Genomic DNA, 21,002 nt, shown 5'->3' with positions numbered 1-21,002 from the left:
CGTACAATCCAGAATACACTCAAAAAGTGAAGTTGAACTATATTTTTGCACATTAGAAAGGGGGGGGGGGTAAAGTAACCTAAAATAACAATTTGGGCTATGTATTTGCACATTAGGGGTGTGTAGGGGTAAAGTGACCTAACCCTACCCAATACTGTTCTATTATCTGTAACACAAAGGAGAAGTGAAGTTTCGTTAATGCTAATGAAATAAAGCAAAACAGGATAAAAAGATAACAGGATAAAGGATTAAAAAGCAAAACATGATAAAGGATTATACTCGTATATAATCCTAACGCAAGTTTACCGGATCAACCTATTTTGTCCCTCCCCCCCTAAAATATCTTGGAGCTGTCCCTGGGGGGGGGGGGGGTAAAGCATATAATATATTAAATACGTAAGTAACTTAACCAAACCAAGGTACTATTTTCCCTCTAAACCCCAGAAAATAAAAGTTTAAATATTGTAAACGCAGTGATAAATTACTGTTTGCAATCCTCAGCAAAGGAAATCTCCGTTGAAAAAAACCTGTTTGACTAGTTTCTTTAGAATCTTCGCTGTAAAATATCGCGTGTGGGTTATAGATAAAAGAACAGCACGCCCTACCCTGCACAAATAAAGACCAATGTGTTCTGTCAACGGTTATTTATCTTTGTGGCTATGAAACCGGTTTTCATAGATCGTATATTTAGCAAACCTTTCGAGTGTGTAAGTGTGTTCTGGATTGTACGGAAGCATCGTGTTCCAAAAAAAACTATTGGGTAGGATATTATAAACTAACCCTACCAAATAATATAGCCTGGCTATTAAACAAATTTTGCGAATCTAGGAATTCAAGCCTAATACAGTTCCGAAAAAATCTTATTGCTTAATATTTGTGAAAATCAAGTACAACCGGTTATTTTGACGTAGTTAAATACGACCTCGCCCATTCACGAGCCAATAGAAAAGCGCCATTTAATCTTTGCTCTGACTATCCTCTATCTGATTTTTTCTCATTTAGTCAGACACGTTTAACTGAAACATGTGTGGAAAGAAATTAACGGCGCCGAAGGTAAATTCTCTTGATGAACTTATTCAAGAGGTGCATGCCGCATTTGAAGGTGATGAAGTTGATGTAGACTATGTTGAAGATTTGATGACAAACTATAGAAGTAACCCTGCTGACTGGAAAAAGTTTGCTAAATTTGATCGTTACAGGTAGCCTATATGTTTCTTAGTTAGATCAATTCTAGGCTAATTTGATCAAGAAGTATGACACAATAGATACTTTTGTCGGTAGAAGCATAGAAGCGGGAATATTGAGAAGGAAACTTGTTGGTAAAGTTCTACTAAATCATATTATTGAGTTGGGACAAAAGTGAATACACCATTCGATGCCTTTTTTTATGCTGATTACAAATATAATAATCATTTCAATCAGAAATGAATTTCAACCCCCCCCTATATATACCCAACCTAACCCTGAATTGGTATATATAGGGGGGGGGGGGTGAAATTCATTTCTGATAGAAATGCTTATTATATTTGTAATAAGAATAAAAAAAGGCATTAAATGGTAAATTCACTTTAGTCCTAACTCAATAATATTATTTGGTAGAACTTTACCAACTTGTTAAGAAAACAATTGTTACTTCATAATATGCAGAACATGTGTAATTAATACCTTTTGAAGAGACTTGCACTATGGTGTACCCCCCCCCCCCTTCTCGTAGTGTCCAAACATATAGCCAAAATAATATATTTCCCATGTCTTTTCCATTTTTGATTTCGTCTGCGTTGATTTAATTTAAGGGTAGGCTTCACGGGTTGAAGCAAAAGTGACGCATGCCAATAGGAATGGGAAACGTTTTTTGGGGCTATTTATTTTCGAATTGGGGGGGGGGGGGGTAAATGTTAGTTTATCATCCATCCTAGGGCAGGTTTCCTACTTAATAACCCAAATTTTAGGGAGGGGTGTAATTTGCTATGCCCCCCAGACCCCAGTTTCCCCCCAGCTGAAATTTAGTTTCTTCAAAAATCTTGTCAAAACTAAGATAAGGCTGCATAATTCAAGCATTCACAGGAACGGATAGATTTTCGGTACTTGCGTATTCTATCGACCATACTCAAGAGGTACAGTTACATTAATCATAATTAAATATGCCAAAATGTGATGAAAATATTATACTTTAGTAACAAAATTATGAAAACTATAACATAGAATAATGGAAAGTAGGCCGCCCAGAACGTATTATATTAAATACCTAAGCTAACCAACTCTATAAGTTAAATATTTAATTAAAATATACCTGCATAATATTTTATCTCACTCAGGCTAAGCTAATTATCTCCGTGTGTACACAGAGAAACCGGTTTGACAACAGATCAAGAACAGCAGTGTGGTCGATATAATACGTAAGTACCCGGTTTTCTTTAGTATAACAACCTATGGGGTGTTATATGGCTCATTTATCAGTTTTAATTGTAATTTTCACTTGTTTTGAAAAAATCGGCTCCAATGTTGACCCCTTACCTCCCAGGATTTTGACGAAATTACGCCACTGATTCTAGGCCTGTGCCCTTTTGTCAGTATGTTAATGAAACTTAATTTGAAGATAATTATTTAAGTTTAGGAAAAGTGGCATCAGAATTTCTATCACATAGTTCTTAAAACCTTACAAATCGAAAGCAGTGGATGTAGAAACTTGACCCTCTTTCTGGGTCATGATTAAAGTAAATTTGCTCTAGTTGACTGCATCTATCAAACACGCTGGACCAATTAATGAAAATCAGTAGGCCTACCTTTAGATTTACTATTTTATGCTCTTTGCACAATACCGTGGTGGGTTTTCTGGCAATGCACCCCTCCTCATTTTCCCAGATGTAGGCCCAGGATGTTACCAAAAAAAAAAAAAAATACATAAAAAAAACGATGAAAGTTAATGTTCTATTTTGGCGACTCTCCTCAGAAGGAAACATTTGAATAAAATTAAAGTATCGGGCCTACCGTTAGATCCCTTATTTTATGCTCTTTTCGAATATTCTGTTTGCGTTTGAGATCCCACATATATATGAGATCCCACAACCGACATAGGGACAAGACAAGGTGGACACACTACTAAATTTATTTTTATGTTCTTTCCATATGTAATAATCAATTCACTTACACATACACCCCCCCCCCTCCTAAGGAAAAATCAGTTACAACGCCCCTCACCCTACTCAAATATAATCAAAATTAACTGCCCTGGTTGCCCCCCCCCCCCCTTCCCATAGGAATGGTTCTGCATATATGTATATATATATATATATATATATATATATATATATATATATATATATATATATATATATATATATATATATATATATATATATATATATATATATATATATATATATATATATATATATATATATATATATATATATATATATATATATATATATATATATATATATATATTCTCACTGCCAGTCTGGAATTTATCTCCCTCTGGGATTGAGTGCGTAATATATCGAAATATTATTTGAAATGACTTTATAAATAGAAAATAGCGTAAGGAAACATGATAATCTGATTAACAGAAACATCGTGCTTGTTATAAAGAAAGAACGTACTGGTGCATTATACGGACACTTCTAAAAATTCAAGTTTGGATAATGCTAATGAAATAAAATAGGATGAATATATAATAGTTTTTAAACAAATTTGGGCTATATATTTGCACATTACGGGGGGGGGGGGGGGTAAAGCATAGCATATATTAAATACGTAACCTAACCTAGGTACTTTTTCCCCCTTAAACCCCCAAAAAACAATCGTTAAAATACTGTAACTCATTGAGAAACCCCGGCTTTGCAGTCATTTATGTATAACAGTCTCTTGAGAATAGCTTGTTTGACGGGTTTTTCGTGACTGGTTTCCTTGTACAATATATAAAAGCGTCCGTATAACGCAGCAGTACCACAAAGAATTTAATTGTTTTAGTATTTTATTTTTGTTTTATATATATATATATATATATATATATATATATATATATATATATATATATATATATATATATATATAACTGAAAGAAAACATTACAACGATGAATTTCTTTATTAGCAGGATTCTCTTGAACAGATTATTATGTTACCTTTGATTGTTGTCCTTATTTCTTAATTAATTTTAAAAAACAAAGTTTTTCCGAGGGAAGTAAAGAGCGAAGTTGAAACTTTAAACGAACAAAAATTATTACTTCACAGTCCATTTAACATATACCAATAAAACTAATGCAAATAATTCAACTGGTGATATTTCCCTGTGCTTGTAGGATTACAGAAAGCTAGCGCTTTACTGAAAACACAAAACAATATAGTAGTTTTGGTAAGGTCAAAGTAAATCTTTTAATGGCACTTTTAACAGTATAAAAGTAAAGCATTTTTAGATTGTTGCTTTATATTTTTTTTTCGTTTAATTTGACATCACTTCTGGAAGTGAAGTTGGAAGTGAAGGTCTTATTAGCATTAGGACTATAACTCGCTTTAGAATTTGTATCACAACTTAATAAAATAAAAAAAACGCGAAGAAAGGAAGAAAACAAGGGCAATTTCAGTCTTTGATTCACATATTTTTCACTGGCTGTTAATTGTCCTCGTTTTCTTCATTTCTTCGCGTTTTTTTGTTTTATCATGATTAGCCAGTGTGGTCTTAGAAATTATTTATCACAACTTAAAATCCTTTGTTTTATACAGAAAAATAACTGGATTTCCAGAGTTCATATTAAGGTTGATATATTCTTCATTTCAAATAATACTAGGTGAGACCAAGATGTTATCTGATAAATCAATCCATTATTTTATATGCCGTGTAATGACTTCAAACTTATGATTTTTATGCCCAAGTTTTTAAGACAGTCTTAATTGTATACTGAAAGTTACTGATATCGCAGCTCCTGGAGGACTATGAAAAGTGTTATTGATTAGTTTGTTGTTGTGACGCTATGTATTTACTCTTGACTCCTAAATCAATATTCTTGGTTTTATACTTGGCTTTTGTGTTTTCAGTAAAGCGCTAGTTTCCTGTAATCCTACAAACATAGGGAAACATCACCAGTTGATTTATTGGCATTAGTTTTGTTGTATATATGTTAAATAGGCTGTAAAGGAATTTTTTTTTGTTCGTCTTAAGTTTAAATTTCACACTGTACTTCCCTCGGAAAAACATTGTTTTTTAAAATTAATCTGTGGTCGGTTTTGATTAAAATTTGATTTAGAAGCAACACTGTTATGACCTTTTCTACTTATACGGAATAATTTCTGTTTGCTTTAAGTTTTAATGTTCGTCCTTAGTTTCAGTTGAAAACCTTTTTTTTTTTATATAATTTCTAATCACCTCCAATCTAGGGGAGATAATACACCTCAACCCTTATTAAGGAGCTGAACTAAGAAGCCGTACAAGAATTGAAGGAAAATTTAAGTTTAGATTGAAAAAAAAATTCAAAACATAGTGTCGTTTCTTTTTGTATAAAACAAAAAAATTTAAAAAGAAGAAATAGATCCTTAATTCTTTGTTTTAAAAATTAAATTTAGTCACACTTAATTGTTTGACCTGTCCCTAAATAAAAAAAAACACTCATTACTAAAAAAAATCAATGAAAATTTCAAAGAATATCATTTCTTGTCTAGGTACGATAAATGGTATTACAAACTAAGTTTGTTTTCATTTCAAAAATTTTGGGAAGGATTTCCTGAATTCTCCTACAGAACTGTTTTCATTTGTCTTTCTGTGTTTTTGGACGCACAATCTTACGTAAGGAGAGAATATTAAGGTGGAATTGTCAAGTAAATAATTTGAATAAGTAAGTATAACCATCATGGCCGTATCCAGGGGGGGGGGTTACCCGGTTTGAACCCCCCCCCCCCCCCGAAATTTTTTGACCGACTCGAAAATAAGTCGAAAATTAGTAAAACCTAGGTAAAAATCAGTAAAATTAGTCGAAAACTGAGTCAAAAATTAGTAACCCCCCCCCAAAAAAAGTCAAAAATTGGTAAAACCCCCCTGAACAAAAATCCTGGATACGGCCCTGATAACCATAAGTAATCCTTACCTTAATATACAACTTTTAGTGGTTCCAGAACCACATGCCTACACTTCTCCAACCACTACGTGGCAAGGGGTGTGGGTCAGGGGCGTAATTTGCTATGGGGCAGAGGGGCCAACTTCCCATCTAAGACCACAGTTTTCGTCCAGACTCCAGTAAGCCCCCCCCCCTCCCAGCTGATATTTCGGTTCTCCAAAAATGTTGTCAAAACTAAGATAAACCTGCATAATTCAAGCATCCACTGAAACAGGTCAGTTTTCTTTAGTACAGCTTCACCTTTTTTATTACTATATAGCTAAGTTTTCTCTGTCATTTTCACTTGATTTTGAAAATTGGCTCCAACTTTGAATCTACCCCCACAGGACTTTGACAAAATTACGCCATTCGTTGGGGTATGGATTTAGAGATAGATCTACTCAGAATGGCTTTGCAAACCATGAGCTGGATGACCTCTATTCCCTTTCGAATCAATATGCTAGACAAAATACCTTCCTGGAACAGGCTTTAAAAAATCAGTGTATCACATTTACAAAAACAGTGAAATTATCTGAAAATGATCGTATAGAAGGGAGAAAAGCAAAATTGAAAAAAAAGACACCCAAGCAGGAATCGAACGCAAGGCACGAAGTCGAACGCTTTACCTACAGAACCACGCCTCTAATAATGTGATTTGATACATTATTGTTTGTACCTTAAGTGCGCAGCTTATTAAGGGGGCTTGGAGGAGTAACATAGGAGAGGTGTTCTTGCAAACCTCCAGTTAAGGATTTTGGACCATAATTACTACAATGATGATATCGTTTTATGCTTCCGAGCTTTTCTACTTAAGAAGTGACATCAAAAGTATTGGCTTTAGTGTTATATCACACTTACGGATGGTAATATTGATAAACATCTCGTAGATATGAGCAATAGCTTTCAAATGATCCATTAAACGTCACTCAAAAGATTACTAGTTGCCCACTAGCCCCAGGTTTTCCACTTGAGACACGGTACCTAAAGTGCCGTTTTTAGTGCCATTTGAACTTGCTGATGGTTGAATTTATAGGAAGGACGTAGATATGAGCAATATCTTTTATATGAGCTATTAAAAATTTGTTTAAATACCTGCGATACCAATACGCCCAATAACAATACCGATACGCATGATATCAATATGTCCGATATCGATACAGTGTGCAACTCTTTCCCCAGGGACAAAGGAGGGTCATATCATCTCCAAAACCAAAGATATTGAGCTATCGAATGAGCTATTACACATCTCTCTATGATGTTCTGGTCACCCCCTACCCTTGCTTGAAATAAAAAAAAAAAAAAAACAGAAAAGAAACGTAAGACAGATCAGTGCTACCCATGCAAAAAAGTTTATTTTTCTTTGTTGTTTAAGGAAGGGGGTTGTAATTTCCCATAAATAGGTTTTCGACCGTGCTGATACCAATAGAAGACTTTTCATTTTGATCCGATGCCATTTTTGAGGGGTTTCAGACTTTTTTTTTGAAATCACCATAAATTTCTTTTCGCCATAAAATTTTACTTTTAAGACGAACCGAAATAATAGTTACCATTCCTGAATCAGTGTCAGGTGGAATTTTTTTTCACCAGGTAGTTTTTTTTCTGCAACCATCATCATTTCAAATAGTATTTTAAAATATAGTTATAATAGTAAGATCAAATATTCATTTGGGATGTATACGGGACCACCTGAGGGGGGAGCCTGGTTGCATTGTCAGTAACATGAATATGGTAATTATTTCAAAAGAGAAAACAATTAGGAATCTAATGATACTACTTAATTTATGAAGATGTTTCTTTCCATGAAGCCGCCAATCTAGAATATTTCCCAGTGACATTTTTACTTATATTGTGCAACATGTTTCTATTAACCAAATTATCATGTTTCCTGTCATTGTTACGTTTGAAAGTAATTCTGAATTGAGTAGTATTGTTATCCACCAATTCTATCTTAATGATTCAGGCAAAACTGGATTTCACCTGATCAAGAAAAGAAGCAAGAAAAACGGGTTACAAAGAAGACATGACGTATCGCAATATTTACGTAGCTCAGTAGCTTTGCATGACATGGTGCTAGGCGATAATTTGACTAATCGAGATATTGATGTGCCGATATTTTCACTTTCGATATCTCGAAACGGATATTTTGGATCAGGTTTTTGCTCAGATTAATTCTTGGTAGTAGTGGTGGCCCAATCACTCCGATCAGGTCCATAGTCGCTACTCTTCTTCACTGTTTATCACAAATTTCAACGGCGATTCCCTCAAGACGCAAGTGACCGATTTTCATCAAGATGCAGGTGTTTTTTACGTAATAGGAGTTGCTTGTTACGTAATATGGAGTGTTTTTTTCTTTAATTCATATGTTATATGTTTTAAAACCTAAGGATGTAGGGGAAAACCTTCAGGGGCCCCAAATAAAGACATACTCCCAATTGATCTTACTCCAATATTTACTTATGAAGATGACTTAATCTCGCAGGACATGTTTTGGGTCTGTGGGACCTTTATAATCCAGCTAAAATAGGTTTTGATGGTCTACGACGTGAGACTTGTTAGATCTTATGGCCCCCTTAAGTCGTAGTGCTTATGTCTAGTAACACCTGTCAGAAATTTCTCAGGTATGTTAGGACGATCAGACCTGTAAGGCTATGACAAAGAATTTTACATTATCATATGGAAACTTTGAGGGGCTACTATGACCAATTTGATGAATAGTACACCCCCTATGTTGGTCGTAGAATGCTTTAATGCCTTGCTGCTCATATGTCACTATCTCGGCGTAGGCGCTAAAATGAACGATCGTTTATTTTTCCGTTCAGTGACAATGGACGCCTGCATCGCTGCCGTCGACTATTCTTTTACCGAGAATTTTTTTTTTTTTACAGCCCAATGTGTATGCCGCACTACTATCCTATACACTTCTAAGAAACGCTCGGTAAAATGTCGAATGTGTCGGGCGTTAAAGCTGGTTATCTTAACGTTCCAAATCCTAATCTTTACTTTCGTCCACGGTTTTTGCAATAACGATATCTTGGATCGATTGGTATTAGTGTGAATGTTTTGGGTATGGGACATCCCTTGCTCGAACTATTAATAAAGCCGTTGTTCCTTTGTTATTATTGAGTTTCATCAATCATAATTAATATTCACAAAACACCCATGAAACTCGATGAAACATTTACTATGTGTCAGTGTTCTTATTTCAGATATACGAGGAACTTGGTGGACGAAGGAAATGGAAAATTCAATCTTATGCTGCTTTGTTGGGGAGAGGGTCAAAGTTCAAGCGTTCATGACCATTCAAACTCGCATTGTTTTATGAAGGTACGAATTTATGATATTGATTCTGGACTCTTTGAGCTTAGTTCAGATAGCTTGGAGGTATTCTTCCGTTCATGCTTCTCGGCAGTATGGGAGAATCCAATCAAAACAGTTTTTCGGATTTTATTCAATCTTTCGCATTAGGATAGATTAATGAAATTTGGGAGCGTAAAATTTACAACAGGAAGACGGGAAAAAATGGGAGAATGAATAGTTTAAACCCTTAATGAACTTTGACTCAAAATATCAATTGCTGGCATACACGAACGCTTTCGAAGAAACGGTTAGTTTTTTTTCATTCCCTCCCAGAATAATGTTTGGCTTTTGCAGTCAGATCACTTAGTTATAGCTTTCACTAAATGTTTAAGATGAAGGTTATTCTCAATGGCTGTCACAAGCAAGCATTATCAACCCTGCGTTTCTCGTCCAAAAAAACTAATTTAATATAAAAAAAACAATAACTGCAGAAGAAACAAAAACGTTGATGACACAAGAAGGAAGATCGGTGAGGAAGATTAAACCAATAAGAGAAAATTCTGCAAAATATATGACAAATTTATTAAAGCGCAAAAGGTTCCCTGGTCAACAACAAATATATAAAAACTTGTGTTTTAAATGGATAAAAGTCGGAAATTTACCAACAATTTTCAAAATGTAAAAGCTGGACTAAAAAGAAAATGGTTCTTGGAGTTAAAAAAGGGCAAAATAATCGCATTCGAAGCAAAATGGACAATTAAAACAATTTAGGTAATTGAACGCTGACATTTGTAACAAAATACGGTCCCGAAATTCTTCCAATACATCACTGTTTCGCAATGACTGTCTGGATTTAATATTTGTGTTATTTTATATTTATATATGTAAATGTGTTGTACGTAATTCACCTGGCAGTATTTTCAACGAGAATATCGCATTTAGGATTCTGTAATTAAGATTCCATTGAAGTGAGGGAGGGGGAGGGGGGGGGGCCAAAAAAGATGGAGAACTATTTTGGAAAGTAAAGGTGAGAACTGATTCTGTGGTGTAATTTCTTTGTTTTCAAGAAGTGCTTTAGAATTTTCAATTGTTGCCTGGGCTGATGGTTCTGGCGGGATGAACCGTTCGCGTGTTTTTCTGTCTAGAATCATAAGTGCAAACAGCGATGCGGGGTCACCTTGAGGAGGCGTGCCGGTCGAGGAAAATCATAATAAAGGGCAGAGGGTTACGCAGGGTTTTGGTCAATTGATAATTGTTCTTTTGTTTGTTTTGGAACTGTGAAAAAAATACCCTGTGCCTTCGTTATCCTACTTTTAATATCTTAACTGAATCCACCGTCTTTACTAATAATTAATTTAAAAAACTTTCCACAAAACGAGTTTTTCAAAGAAAAGTAAAGAGCTACATTAAGCTAAGAATGAGCAAAAATAGTCAAATAATCTTTCAAATATAAAACTACTACCAATCACTGTCAATAAATAAATGACACTCAACACGAATGGAATTAATAAAAAACTGTACAGAAAAGTTGAAGACGAATAGTAACGAGTATTAGTAGGGCTTAAACCGCCATGCCTTCTCAAGATTAGAACATAATTTGCGCTTTACTGAAAAAAACAAGACAAATAGTAGAGATGACCCTATAACTCCCACCGGGGCTCCTTATTTGGGCATAGAACCACGTGGTTTATGGTTTTTGTCAGTGAGAATGAAAAAATAGGAACTTTGTCACTTTTATGGATGTTTTTATGGTTTTTGTCAGTGAGAATGAAAAAACAGGAACTTTCTCACATTGATGTCTGTTTTCTTGGATGGTTATGTGTGTTGGTCGATTTATTTGATGTTTTTCATGGATGTCAACAGTAATTTATGGATTTTGTCAGTGAGAATGAAAAAACAGGAACTTTCTCACTTTAATGGATTATTGAGTCTAATGGGGACAGGTCAATGACACTTCCTTCTTGTTGTTGCTCGATGCAAATGTTATGATCCAGAAATAGTATTTGTTGTTGTTGCTCGAGGCAAACGTTATGAGTTTCCAGGAAACAGTTAGATCACGTGTTTCCTTCTCAGCCAATCAGAGGGCTTGTTTACATAACAATTCGACCTTGAGATTTCGTATTTAACAGGCATGCAATGTGATTCAATTATCAGAAAGTATTTTGACACAGTTGAAACAACAATGGATAAATTTGATGAATTAGAAGCCATGCCAACTTCAATTTGCAATGTAAGTACATTTTTTATTTTCAAATAAAATTATTTTCCTTGGTCACCCTCCACTATATTCACATAAATCCCCCCATACAATACAAACATCACTATAAAATCTTTATACTTGATAGAAAAAATTAAATATATTCTTTTTACCCTCAAAACCTACCCCCCTCCCCATTGTTTTACAACCAAATTCCTGCAAGTAGAAATAATTATCTTTTCGTTAAATTCCTGTTTTTTTATTTTCAAATAAAATTATTTTCCTTGGTCACCCTCCACTATATTCACATAAATCCCCCCATACAATACAAACATCACTATACAATCTTTATACTCGGAAAAAATAAAATATATTCTTTTTACCCTCAAAACCTAACCCCCTCCCCATTGTTTTACAACCAAATTCCTGCAAATAGAAATAATTATCTTTTCGTTAAATTCCCGTTTTTTTTATTTTCGAATAAAATTATTTTCCTTGGTCACCCTCCAGTATATTCACATAAATACCCCACCCCCCATACAATACAAACATCACTATACAATCTTTATACTCGATGGAAAACATAAAATATATTCTTTTTACCCTCAAAACCTAACCCCATCCCCCATTGTTTTTTACAACCAAATTCTCGCAAAAAGAACCGAACCTAACCATTAACCCGCTCTGGTTTTGACACAAGACTCCAGTGCGAGGCCTATAATTAGCTGTCACCCCTTTCCTGTTTGTATACATTAGCTGGTTTTAGGCAAACTAGGTTTTCAGTGCTTTTACGTAATTCTGTGTTTGTCTGAAAATATTGGTCATCTAATTTTGTCTGCAAAATTAGCGATAGATATTTAGGGCAATGGAATTCTATATAAGAGTGAAACGGGATTATTTCAAGGTTTCTTTCGATAAAGTTTCCCCTATATTCCCAGGAGGGGAGCGTGAATCCAGGATTTTTGTTGGAGGGGGGTGTAGCACTTTTAATAGTGACAAAATAGAAATGAAAAGATAATTGTTTCTTACCTTAATTGCTTCTTCGACATTTAGTGATTTTAGCTATAACATTTGAATAAAAAGGCAGTAAGATATGCCTTTCTCTTGAATAAATCGCAAGATTAACTCAATGAGAGGGTAGACCTAGGGCGGGTTAATTTTCCTAAATTTAGGGGGCGGGGTAGACAAAATTCTGGTTAGTGTGGATACTAATTCTCCTTCTTTAAAATAAAGGGGGAAATTATTTTGATACTAATTTTTTTCTCTTTTTTAAGGCAAATTATGAAGAATTTGCAACCCCTCCAGCTGTAAAGAGAGCTAGGGGTAACGCAAATACTGAAGAATACATGTCTCCTCCATCAAAGAAAGCGAGAGATGAGGAGACCGCCCGACCAGTGCCGCCCCCAATGCAGTCCGGTAAAAAACCGAAAAGACGATGGGCCGCAGGGGTGGAGAACCCCGTTATAAAAGCCAGTGACATCAATACTGCATCTATGCAAGCCCCTCTTAATCGAGCCTCAATGCCACCTCATCAAGTGCAGCCATCTGTGCAAGCCCTTGACATCACTGGCTCGACTGCACAAGTCACAGCTCCTACTGTACAACCCGCAGCCCAATCTGCGCGAGAAATTAATGACGTCGACCCGTCCGCCCTCCAACACGCACTACCCGGACCATCTGGCACCCTAGTGCAGCCAGGATATGCAAATGTGAGCATTTTTTTTCCTACATATCTATTACTTCCAATGTTTTTCTTTTCACTATTTTTCAATCCCAATATAAACTTGTCACAGAGATCTTAGCCCCCCCCCCCACCACTATTACCTATCTCAATGTAATTTTTTTTTGCCAAGTAACCGCTCTTTTTTTCCAATCTTTGCTATTTTCTCTGTTGCTTTCTCTTTACACATAGTTTTAGATACCTTTGAAACTCTGTGAATGCCATTTCACATAGTTTTAAGAGAGAGATTATTCCATCGATCTGTCACATACCAGCGTTCTTATTTACACTGAGCCTTACATCGTGCCAAGATATTAGCGAGGGGAAAGCGAGTTAACGGTTCCCGTTATTTTCCTACCTGTTGAAGTTCAATCTTGGAAATTGGAACACTCACGCGGCTTACAATAATTAAACTCGTAAGTTTACTGAACCAGTATGGAATTAGAAAGGAATATTTCAACTTTTGACGAGCATTATGTAAAGGGGGGCTGGGAGCCGATCGGGAAGAGCTGTGGGAAGCGCCGCGGGCCAGAGAAGCGCCGCGGGATGTGCTGCGGGCCCGAAAAGCGCCGCAAAAAGCTGATTTGAACACTTTGAAAATAAACTATTTTTTGAACAAATTGGTGCCTTCTATGTAAAGCGATGTTTTAGATTGTAAATATCTTAAGTTGGAACTTTCAGTTGAATTAACCAAGTGCTATTAAGCGTGTTTTAAGCAATAATAATCCAACTTTTAACAGTAGGGATGATTTGAACACTTTGAAAATAAGCTATTTCTCATTTATAGGTTGGTGCATTGGTTCCTTACTCACCATCGAGTGAAGAAGAGGAAGAACTCATTGAAGTGGCAATGGAGTTTCATGACATTCAAGACAATTCAGCTATCAGTGAATGGCACGGTATTATTAATTCCATTGAAATACCATCTAATATTGATGAGTTTTTAGTTGATTATTTTAATGTAGAACCTAGCACAGTTGAGCAGGTGGACTTGAGTCCAAATACCCTACAAATTTTAGAGGATTTCACAAACGAATTAACTGGGAACCCTCCTTCCACTGATTACCTACTTCCACTTCAAACCACTGAAGTGGAGCATACCCCAAATTTTGTCGGACAACTTGGAGGAGGGGGTAATATACAAGAGGGGAATACAACTTTTCCCGATTTTCTATTGTCCAACACAATTTTAAATAATATAGTTGTTTTCACTGCGACGTTTGGGGACTCCTGTAATTCTCTTCTAGGGAGAAATTTTGTGTGTGATCCCGTAGAGATTGTGCATGCCGATGTAGATAAAATTCGTGCACTGCTAGAGAACCACATTCAGTTGCGGGGGGGTAGGGATTCAATTAAGGTTTCTATTGTTTTAAAGGTTTTTTATTTAAATGAGGGGGAAAGTAAAGTTTATTATCATTATATACATTCCGAGATGCGCTTCATTTATCCGAATTTGGAAAATTTCGAAGGTGTTTTTAGTGAGTGGGTAGGACAAATTATAGCACATCTTGAGAACTATAACGAAAATGGGAGCGGGTCTGTAGTTTTATTTATTAAAAATGTAAGCGTTAATATTTTTAAATTTAAGAAAGATTTTATTTTAAGAGGGGGGCAGAGGGACACGGATATAGTTTTAAATTATAATCCAGATCTAGTAGGTTGTCGCGGTGTCCAGAAGAACTGTTTTGTAACAGGTTAAAAGTGTTTCAGGTATGCTTTCCTCATACCACCCTTTGAGCCTCTTGCAGATTACGCAACTAAAACGAATTTAGATCATTGGGTCCTGCATGAGAGGGAAGACTCTGATTTCGCAGTCGTAGATTTTTCATGTTTAGAAGGAAAATACCCAGTAGCGCTAAGATCTATTGACATTTTGAACGGGCTAATGCCCATTTAAATATCGGCGTTGCTGTGGTTCAGTACGAAACTGAATTTGAAGATGGGATTCGTTCTAAAAAGAAAGGGGTGGTTATCCCTGTAAGGGACCCGTCAGTTGATTTGGTCAAACACTGGGTTTGGTTGCTATACACACCACCTAGTCAACCGAATGCAATTGGGCATTTTAACCCTATCACTGACATTAGTAGAGTTCTGGGGGAGGGTAAAAAGGGGCGGGGGACCCGTTTCTACTGTCCAACATGCCTCTCTAGATTTTGGACTGAACTAAAGTTGCGAAATCATATGAGACACTGTATACGGCATGGATATCAGACAGTGGAAACAGTTTCAGGGGATAGGGCCATTCTAAGCTTTAAAAATTTCCAAAATACCCTTCTCCAATGCAACAAAATATCTTTGGACTGTGAAGCTAAGCTGGTTGAGGTGAATGATCCCCAATATCCAAACCGTATCAAAGAACACCAGGCCATTGCAGTGTCTTATGCTCATGCGCAAAGAGACAGTTCTAACACCATGCGGTTGTTAGAAATAGTAGAAACGTTGGATGAGAACGAGTGCATGGTCAAGGCATTGATTAAACTAATTGGCACGGCTAATGGCGCTATTTCTCGTTTGAGAAATACGCATTACTCTATGGTGCTGTCTGCGGAGGAACGTATCGCGATTAAAAATCAAAAAATATGTTGGGTTTGTAAGGGGGAGTTTGAAGAGGAGGATACAGGGACTACCGGGACAAGAGGGGGGAGTGGGAAAGTCAGAGACCAGGATCACTTGTGGCAGGAAATAGCCGCTCGGGGGAGTAATTTTAGAGGGGTAGCGCATCAATCGTGTAATTTAAACGTTAGCCAACAGTTTTTTATCCCTGTTTTTATCCACAACTCAAATTATGACTTAAAATTTATTTTACCGGCACTGGCACGTATGCACAGGGAGGGAGAGGGAGTAGACAGTCCATGGGTAAATAATTCATCTACCTATAACATTATTCCCAAATCGGCCAAGAAGTTGTTGCTTCTCGAACTGAAATGGCAGGTATTGGATAATAGACGTACGTGCTGGAATAAAATCAGGTTTTTAGATTCTTTTAGTTTTTTCCCCAAGGCATTGAGTCAATTGATTCAAGTGCAGAAAAGCGACATTTTTGATAGCTTTCCCTTGCTTAAACAGCACTTTCCAGACTGTGAAATGTATGACTTATTAACCAGCAAAGGTGTATACGCATACGACTATTACTGTTCTGGCGCTCGCTTAAGCGAGGTGAAACTACCTCCAATTGAAGCTTTTTACAATTCACTGACCAACAGTGAATGCACAGCCGAGGAGTATGAGTTTGCCAAGAAGGTGTGGGCTAAGGGGAATTGTAAAAATGGGTGAGATTATTGTAGACTGTACTTGGCCAGTGACGATTTAACTCTGTTGGATATAGTCTGTAAGAATACAGACCAAATCTATTCAGAGTTCGGGTTAGATATAGGCTATTATTTTTCCACACCCCATTTAGTGATGGATTTAATTTTAAAAATTAGTAGGGAGGAAATAGGCCTAATCACAGATGTAGATCAACACCTTTTTGTAGAGCGTTCAATGAGGGGAGGGTATGTTTTTTACGGGAACCGCGTCTTGTCATCTGATCTGAGCGGACAAAGCACCGGTGCAAAGTCATATGCGGTGTTCTTGGACATGAACTCGTTATACCCCTCGGCAATGTCCCACTACTCTTTGCCGTGTGGGAACTATCAATGGCTTGAGAATCCTTGTGAGTTTCCCGACATTACCACCGTCGAGGACAACGGGCCGCAAGGATGGTTCTTTGAAATTGATGGTCACATTCCGCTGGCGCTTCACGACTCAGTCAAAGATTTTGTCTTTCCCTGTATCAATTGACCAGTGACCAGGGACTCGCTGAGCCCCTACATTCGATCATTGGTTGAGGATATGGGGATGCTTTGGACTCCCTCCAAACAGAAACTGATTGCTGATTTGGACCCTAAAGAGAATATCGTTGTTCACCATGGGCTTTTGCATTGGATGGTGAACAATGGTTTCAAGATCACCAAAATACGTATGGTCCTGCAGCTCAATCAGCGGCCATATTTGAAAATGTTTATCGACACTTTTGTCGATAAACGCTCTAGGGCAAACTCCAAGGTAGAAAAGGAATTGTACAAGCTCATTCTAAATTCAGCGTTTGAAAAAATGTGTGAAAGCGTACGTAACAAATATCGCTGCGACGTCGTGACTGACCCACGAGAGTGTGCACGAATTATGACCGATCCCAATTTTACATCATTCACGAGCATAGAGGCTGGCATGGTTCTTCTACACAGGAAAAAGCGAAATGTGGTACTGAACAAGAATATAGCAGGCGGTAGTTCAGTACTCGAAATTTCAAAAAAGCTCAAGTTGTCGTTCTTTTACAATGTGTGCAAGGTGCAATGGCCACGGTAGGGGAATGTTCAAGTTGACGTTGGGGTGACAGATTTTTTTATTCTAAAGGTAAATAGGTCTGAGGATTTATTGTTTGATCTTGGAATGGGGGATCACATCAGCTCACAGTTGAATTTCCCCATCTGGACTACGACTCTTTACCACAAGCTGGTGAAGCGTTAAGCCCCCAACCAACTATTAATGTTAAAATGAGAGACGGGGAGTGATTTGATATCCATGGGGGTGTTCCCGGGTCCCAAAGTTTATTGCGTTGAAAAACATAGTGGGGATGAAAAGCAGGCGTGTAAAGGGGTGCCTACACACTTTGTAAAGAGCAATTTCAACATGAGCGTGTACAGAGACTGTATAGAAAGTAGCCTAGTGCCACGAGCACAAGTGCTTGCAATTCGCTCTCTACAGTATAGAAATTATACTGTGAGTGAAAAAAATGCAATATAATTTATATCCGACAAAGTCTATGTGTTCGAGAATGGTATGATTGTCTTTCACCATGCCCACTATCTTATTTCAGACCGAGTTGAATGCATAGACTATCGTAATCAATTGGGTTTGGATAAATTAACCTAACTAACCAACTAACCCCCACCACTGACCCAACTAACCCAACCACTAACCTGTAGCAGTGACGACAACTATTGTTTTTCCACCGCGGCCCCCGGGGGGTGGGGGACCCTTCCCGCGGCCGGCTCCCGGGGGGTGGGGGGCCACCAATCACTGTAATGTTCAACTGTGCTAGTTCATGTTCCGAGTGTTTTTTTTTGTTGTACAGAAAAGTGTTGTTGTACAGAAAAGTGTTCATGTTGTTGTACAGAAAAGTGTTGTACAGAAAAGTGTTTGCTGCAAAAAGTGCTGTTGATGGACAAAAGTTTTGTACAGAAAAGTGTTTAAAGACAATAAGTGTGTATTGTACATAAAGTGTCATCATTGTTCATGTTGAACAAATAGAGTTTTCATGTTGACCATGAAATTTTGTCTGGCTCTTGTTGAACAAGTGTTCATGTTGAACAAATATTTGTTTTCATATTGTCGAAATAAATATTGCCATGAAATATTGTTTTTTTGTTGTTCTTGAATGGATAAATCTATAGGGAAGTTACTACTTATTCATCTGACCCGTATGGTTTACAGTTAGTCATAGTCCCAATGTTGTCAACAGCATGTATCAATTTAAAACACCCTTCAGATCGTTTCTGTGTGGGCCCTCAATGTTTGGAAAAACAACACTTTTTGCTAGAATAATTCAAAATTGTGATAAAATGTTTTTGGAAAACCGAAAAAAAATCTACTATTGCTATAGTATTTGGCAGGAGTCCTATGATAAAATAAAAGCTATTGCCACAACCATACCAATACAATTCATACGAGGACTTGATGTTTTCAATAGTATTGAACCGAACTCGTGACTGATTATTGATGATTTGGCTGAATCCATTGAACACTTCTCACAGGAAATGCTACAACTGTTCACGGTTCGATCTCACCAAGAACACATTTCTGTAACCCTGGTACTACATAATGTGTTTCATCAGAGCAAATGTATGTGAACCCTTGCTTTGAATTGTACTATCTATATTATATATCGAGTCGTTAGTGATTCTAGCTCGCTCATAACTCTAAATAAACAGAGATACCCCCGCACTCCAAAATTTCTGTTGTCAGCTTACACTCAGGCGACTAACAAACCCTACGGTTACATTTTGCTGGATTTTAATCAGAGCACGCCCGAGGATCTTCGTGCTGTCACCGACATTTTCGACAATGAAATTACAGTTTATCTTCCGTTGAACAGTAGAAAAGGCTATTAGTCGCTATCATGACACTGAAGAAACTACACGAACAACGGCATTTATTTTCCGTTTTGAGCACTTCAAAACCCTTGCTTAGGAAGGCCATACTTAAACATGGTGTTGACAATGATTTCATTAATCTAATATCTGAACTTTGTTTAAATTTAACTGAGGGCAATGTTCAACTGCCAGAAGGTGTTAGACAACAGACAAAGCAACATCGTTCCACTGTACGTGCCTTGGCTTGTAAAAACAAGGGAAAGAAATTTAAAAGAAAACGGCTCCTTCAAGCAGGCGGTAGCTTTTTCACACTTTTACTGCCAATAATTGCAGGACTTGTAAACAGTTTTCTGTAAATGGCAAAACCAGATAAATTGACACCATCTGAACTTGTCCTCTCACCCGTTGAACATTTTGAAGACAATCTAAACAAATTCATTAATGATGAGAATATTGCCGATGACAAAAAACTGTTTTTACTTCAAGATGCATTGCGACGTATGGACAAAGATAAACCTTATCGTGAGAGACCCGCCGTCGATCCCTCTAAACAGGAAACATCTCAAGATTCTGCACAATCAAAGGAGAAGGACTTGAATTCGATTGTATCGAAAATTGGAAATCTATTGTCGTTGACCTATCGGGAACAGAGTAAAAGAGTATTATCTTATCTCGTGTTGGAAACTGGTGATCAAGTTCAAGTCGACAGCACAGGGAAACAAATTATAATTCAGGGAAAAAGTTATAATCTAGTTTATTTAATTTGTGATGTGGTGACGAATCGTAAAGGACTCTTATCCTTTGACGATAATCTATACACCTTTCTAAGTGCATCATACTTTCCCTAAAGCCTTATTGGTAATAAGCAAATTCTAAACAAACTAAGAGAATATAATCCTACAATATCGCCAATCTTAGTTAAAAAATAAGAAGATTCACTAGTTGAAAATGCTAGCACCATCGGTATTACATCACCTGTGACTGCTAGTCAAAAGCGAAGACTAATTAATTCACCATCCAGTGTGCAAAAGGGGAGTAGTTATTAAACTATGTACTTGCGTTAAAAATGGATGAAGTTATGAAAGCTGTCTATGAAAATTTTGGTGAAGCGATGAGTTTATGTTCTCCCAAAACGCTTTCTAAATTTGTCTCCGGCACAAAATTGAAAAAGGTAAAACAGTATCTAGAGAATGAACCGAGTTACACACTACACCGGAATCATAGGCTTCGTGGCAAACAATATCGACAAACTAAAGCCTTTTTCCCTCTGCATATAATACAAATGGATCTTTTAACTTTAGACGCAGTTCAACGGCGTCACAATGCACCCTACAAATATATTCTGGTGGCAATCAGTATCTTTGGTCGCTATGCCTATGCCATTCCATTACGATCAAAGAGAGGTGTTGAAGTTGCTCGGGCCATTGAAAGTATTCTTGAACAGGATTCATATACAAAAATTCAATCAGATCGTGGTAGTGAATTTGTTAATCCTCATGTGCAAAAGGTTCTTTTGAAATATAATACAACACTTTATCATAGTCACAGCCCGATAAAGGCTGCATT

At 36.8% G+C, this 21,002-nt stretch overlaps 1 protein-coding gene across 1 annotated transcript in view; it reads left to right on the top strand.

The window, feature by feature from the left end:
- The first annotated feature begins 691 nt into the window (after positions 1-691).
- The window catches only part of LOC148948661 (cysteine dioxygenase type 1-like), a 60,150-nt gene continuing 39,839 nt past the window's right edge, over positions 692-21,002 (top strand). The window contains exons 1-3 of the mRNA XM_089094034.1: positions 692-707; positions 1,003-1,199; positions 9,295-9,412. Of these exons, the coding sequence (XP_088950160.1) occupies positions 1,024-1,199; positions 9,295-9,412 (294 nt within the window). The 5' untranslated portion in view covers positions 692-707; positions 1,003-1,023. The remainder of the gene's footprint in view (positions 708-1,002; positions 1,200-9,294; positions 9,413-21,002) is intronic.

The sequence above is a fragment of the Artemia sp. Qi Xiang Cuo genome, chromosome 9 (assembly GCF_049724085.1).
Source record: "Artemia sp. Qi Xiang Cuo chromosome 9, ASM4972408v1, whole genome shotgun sequence".
NCBI lineage: Eukaryota > Metazoa > Arthropoda > Branchiopoda > Anostraca > Artemiidae > Artemia > Artemia sp. Qi Xiang Cuo.
This window is presented reverse-complemented; position numbering and strand designations above follow the sequence as displayed.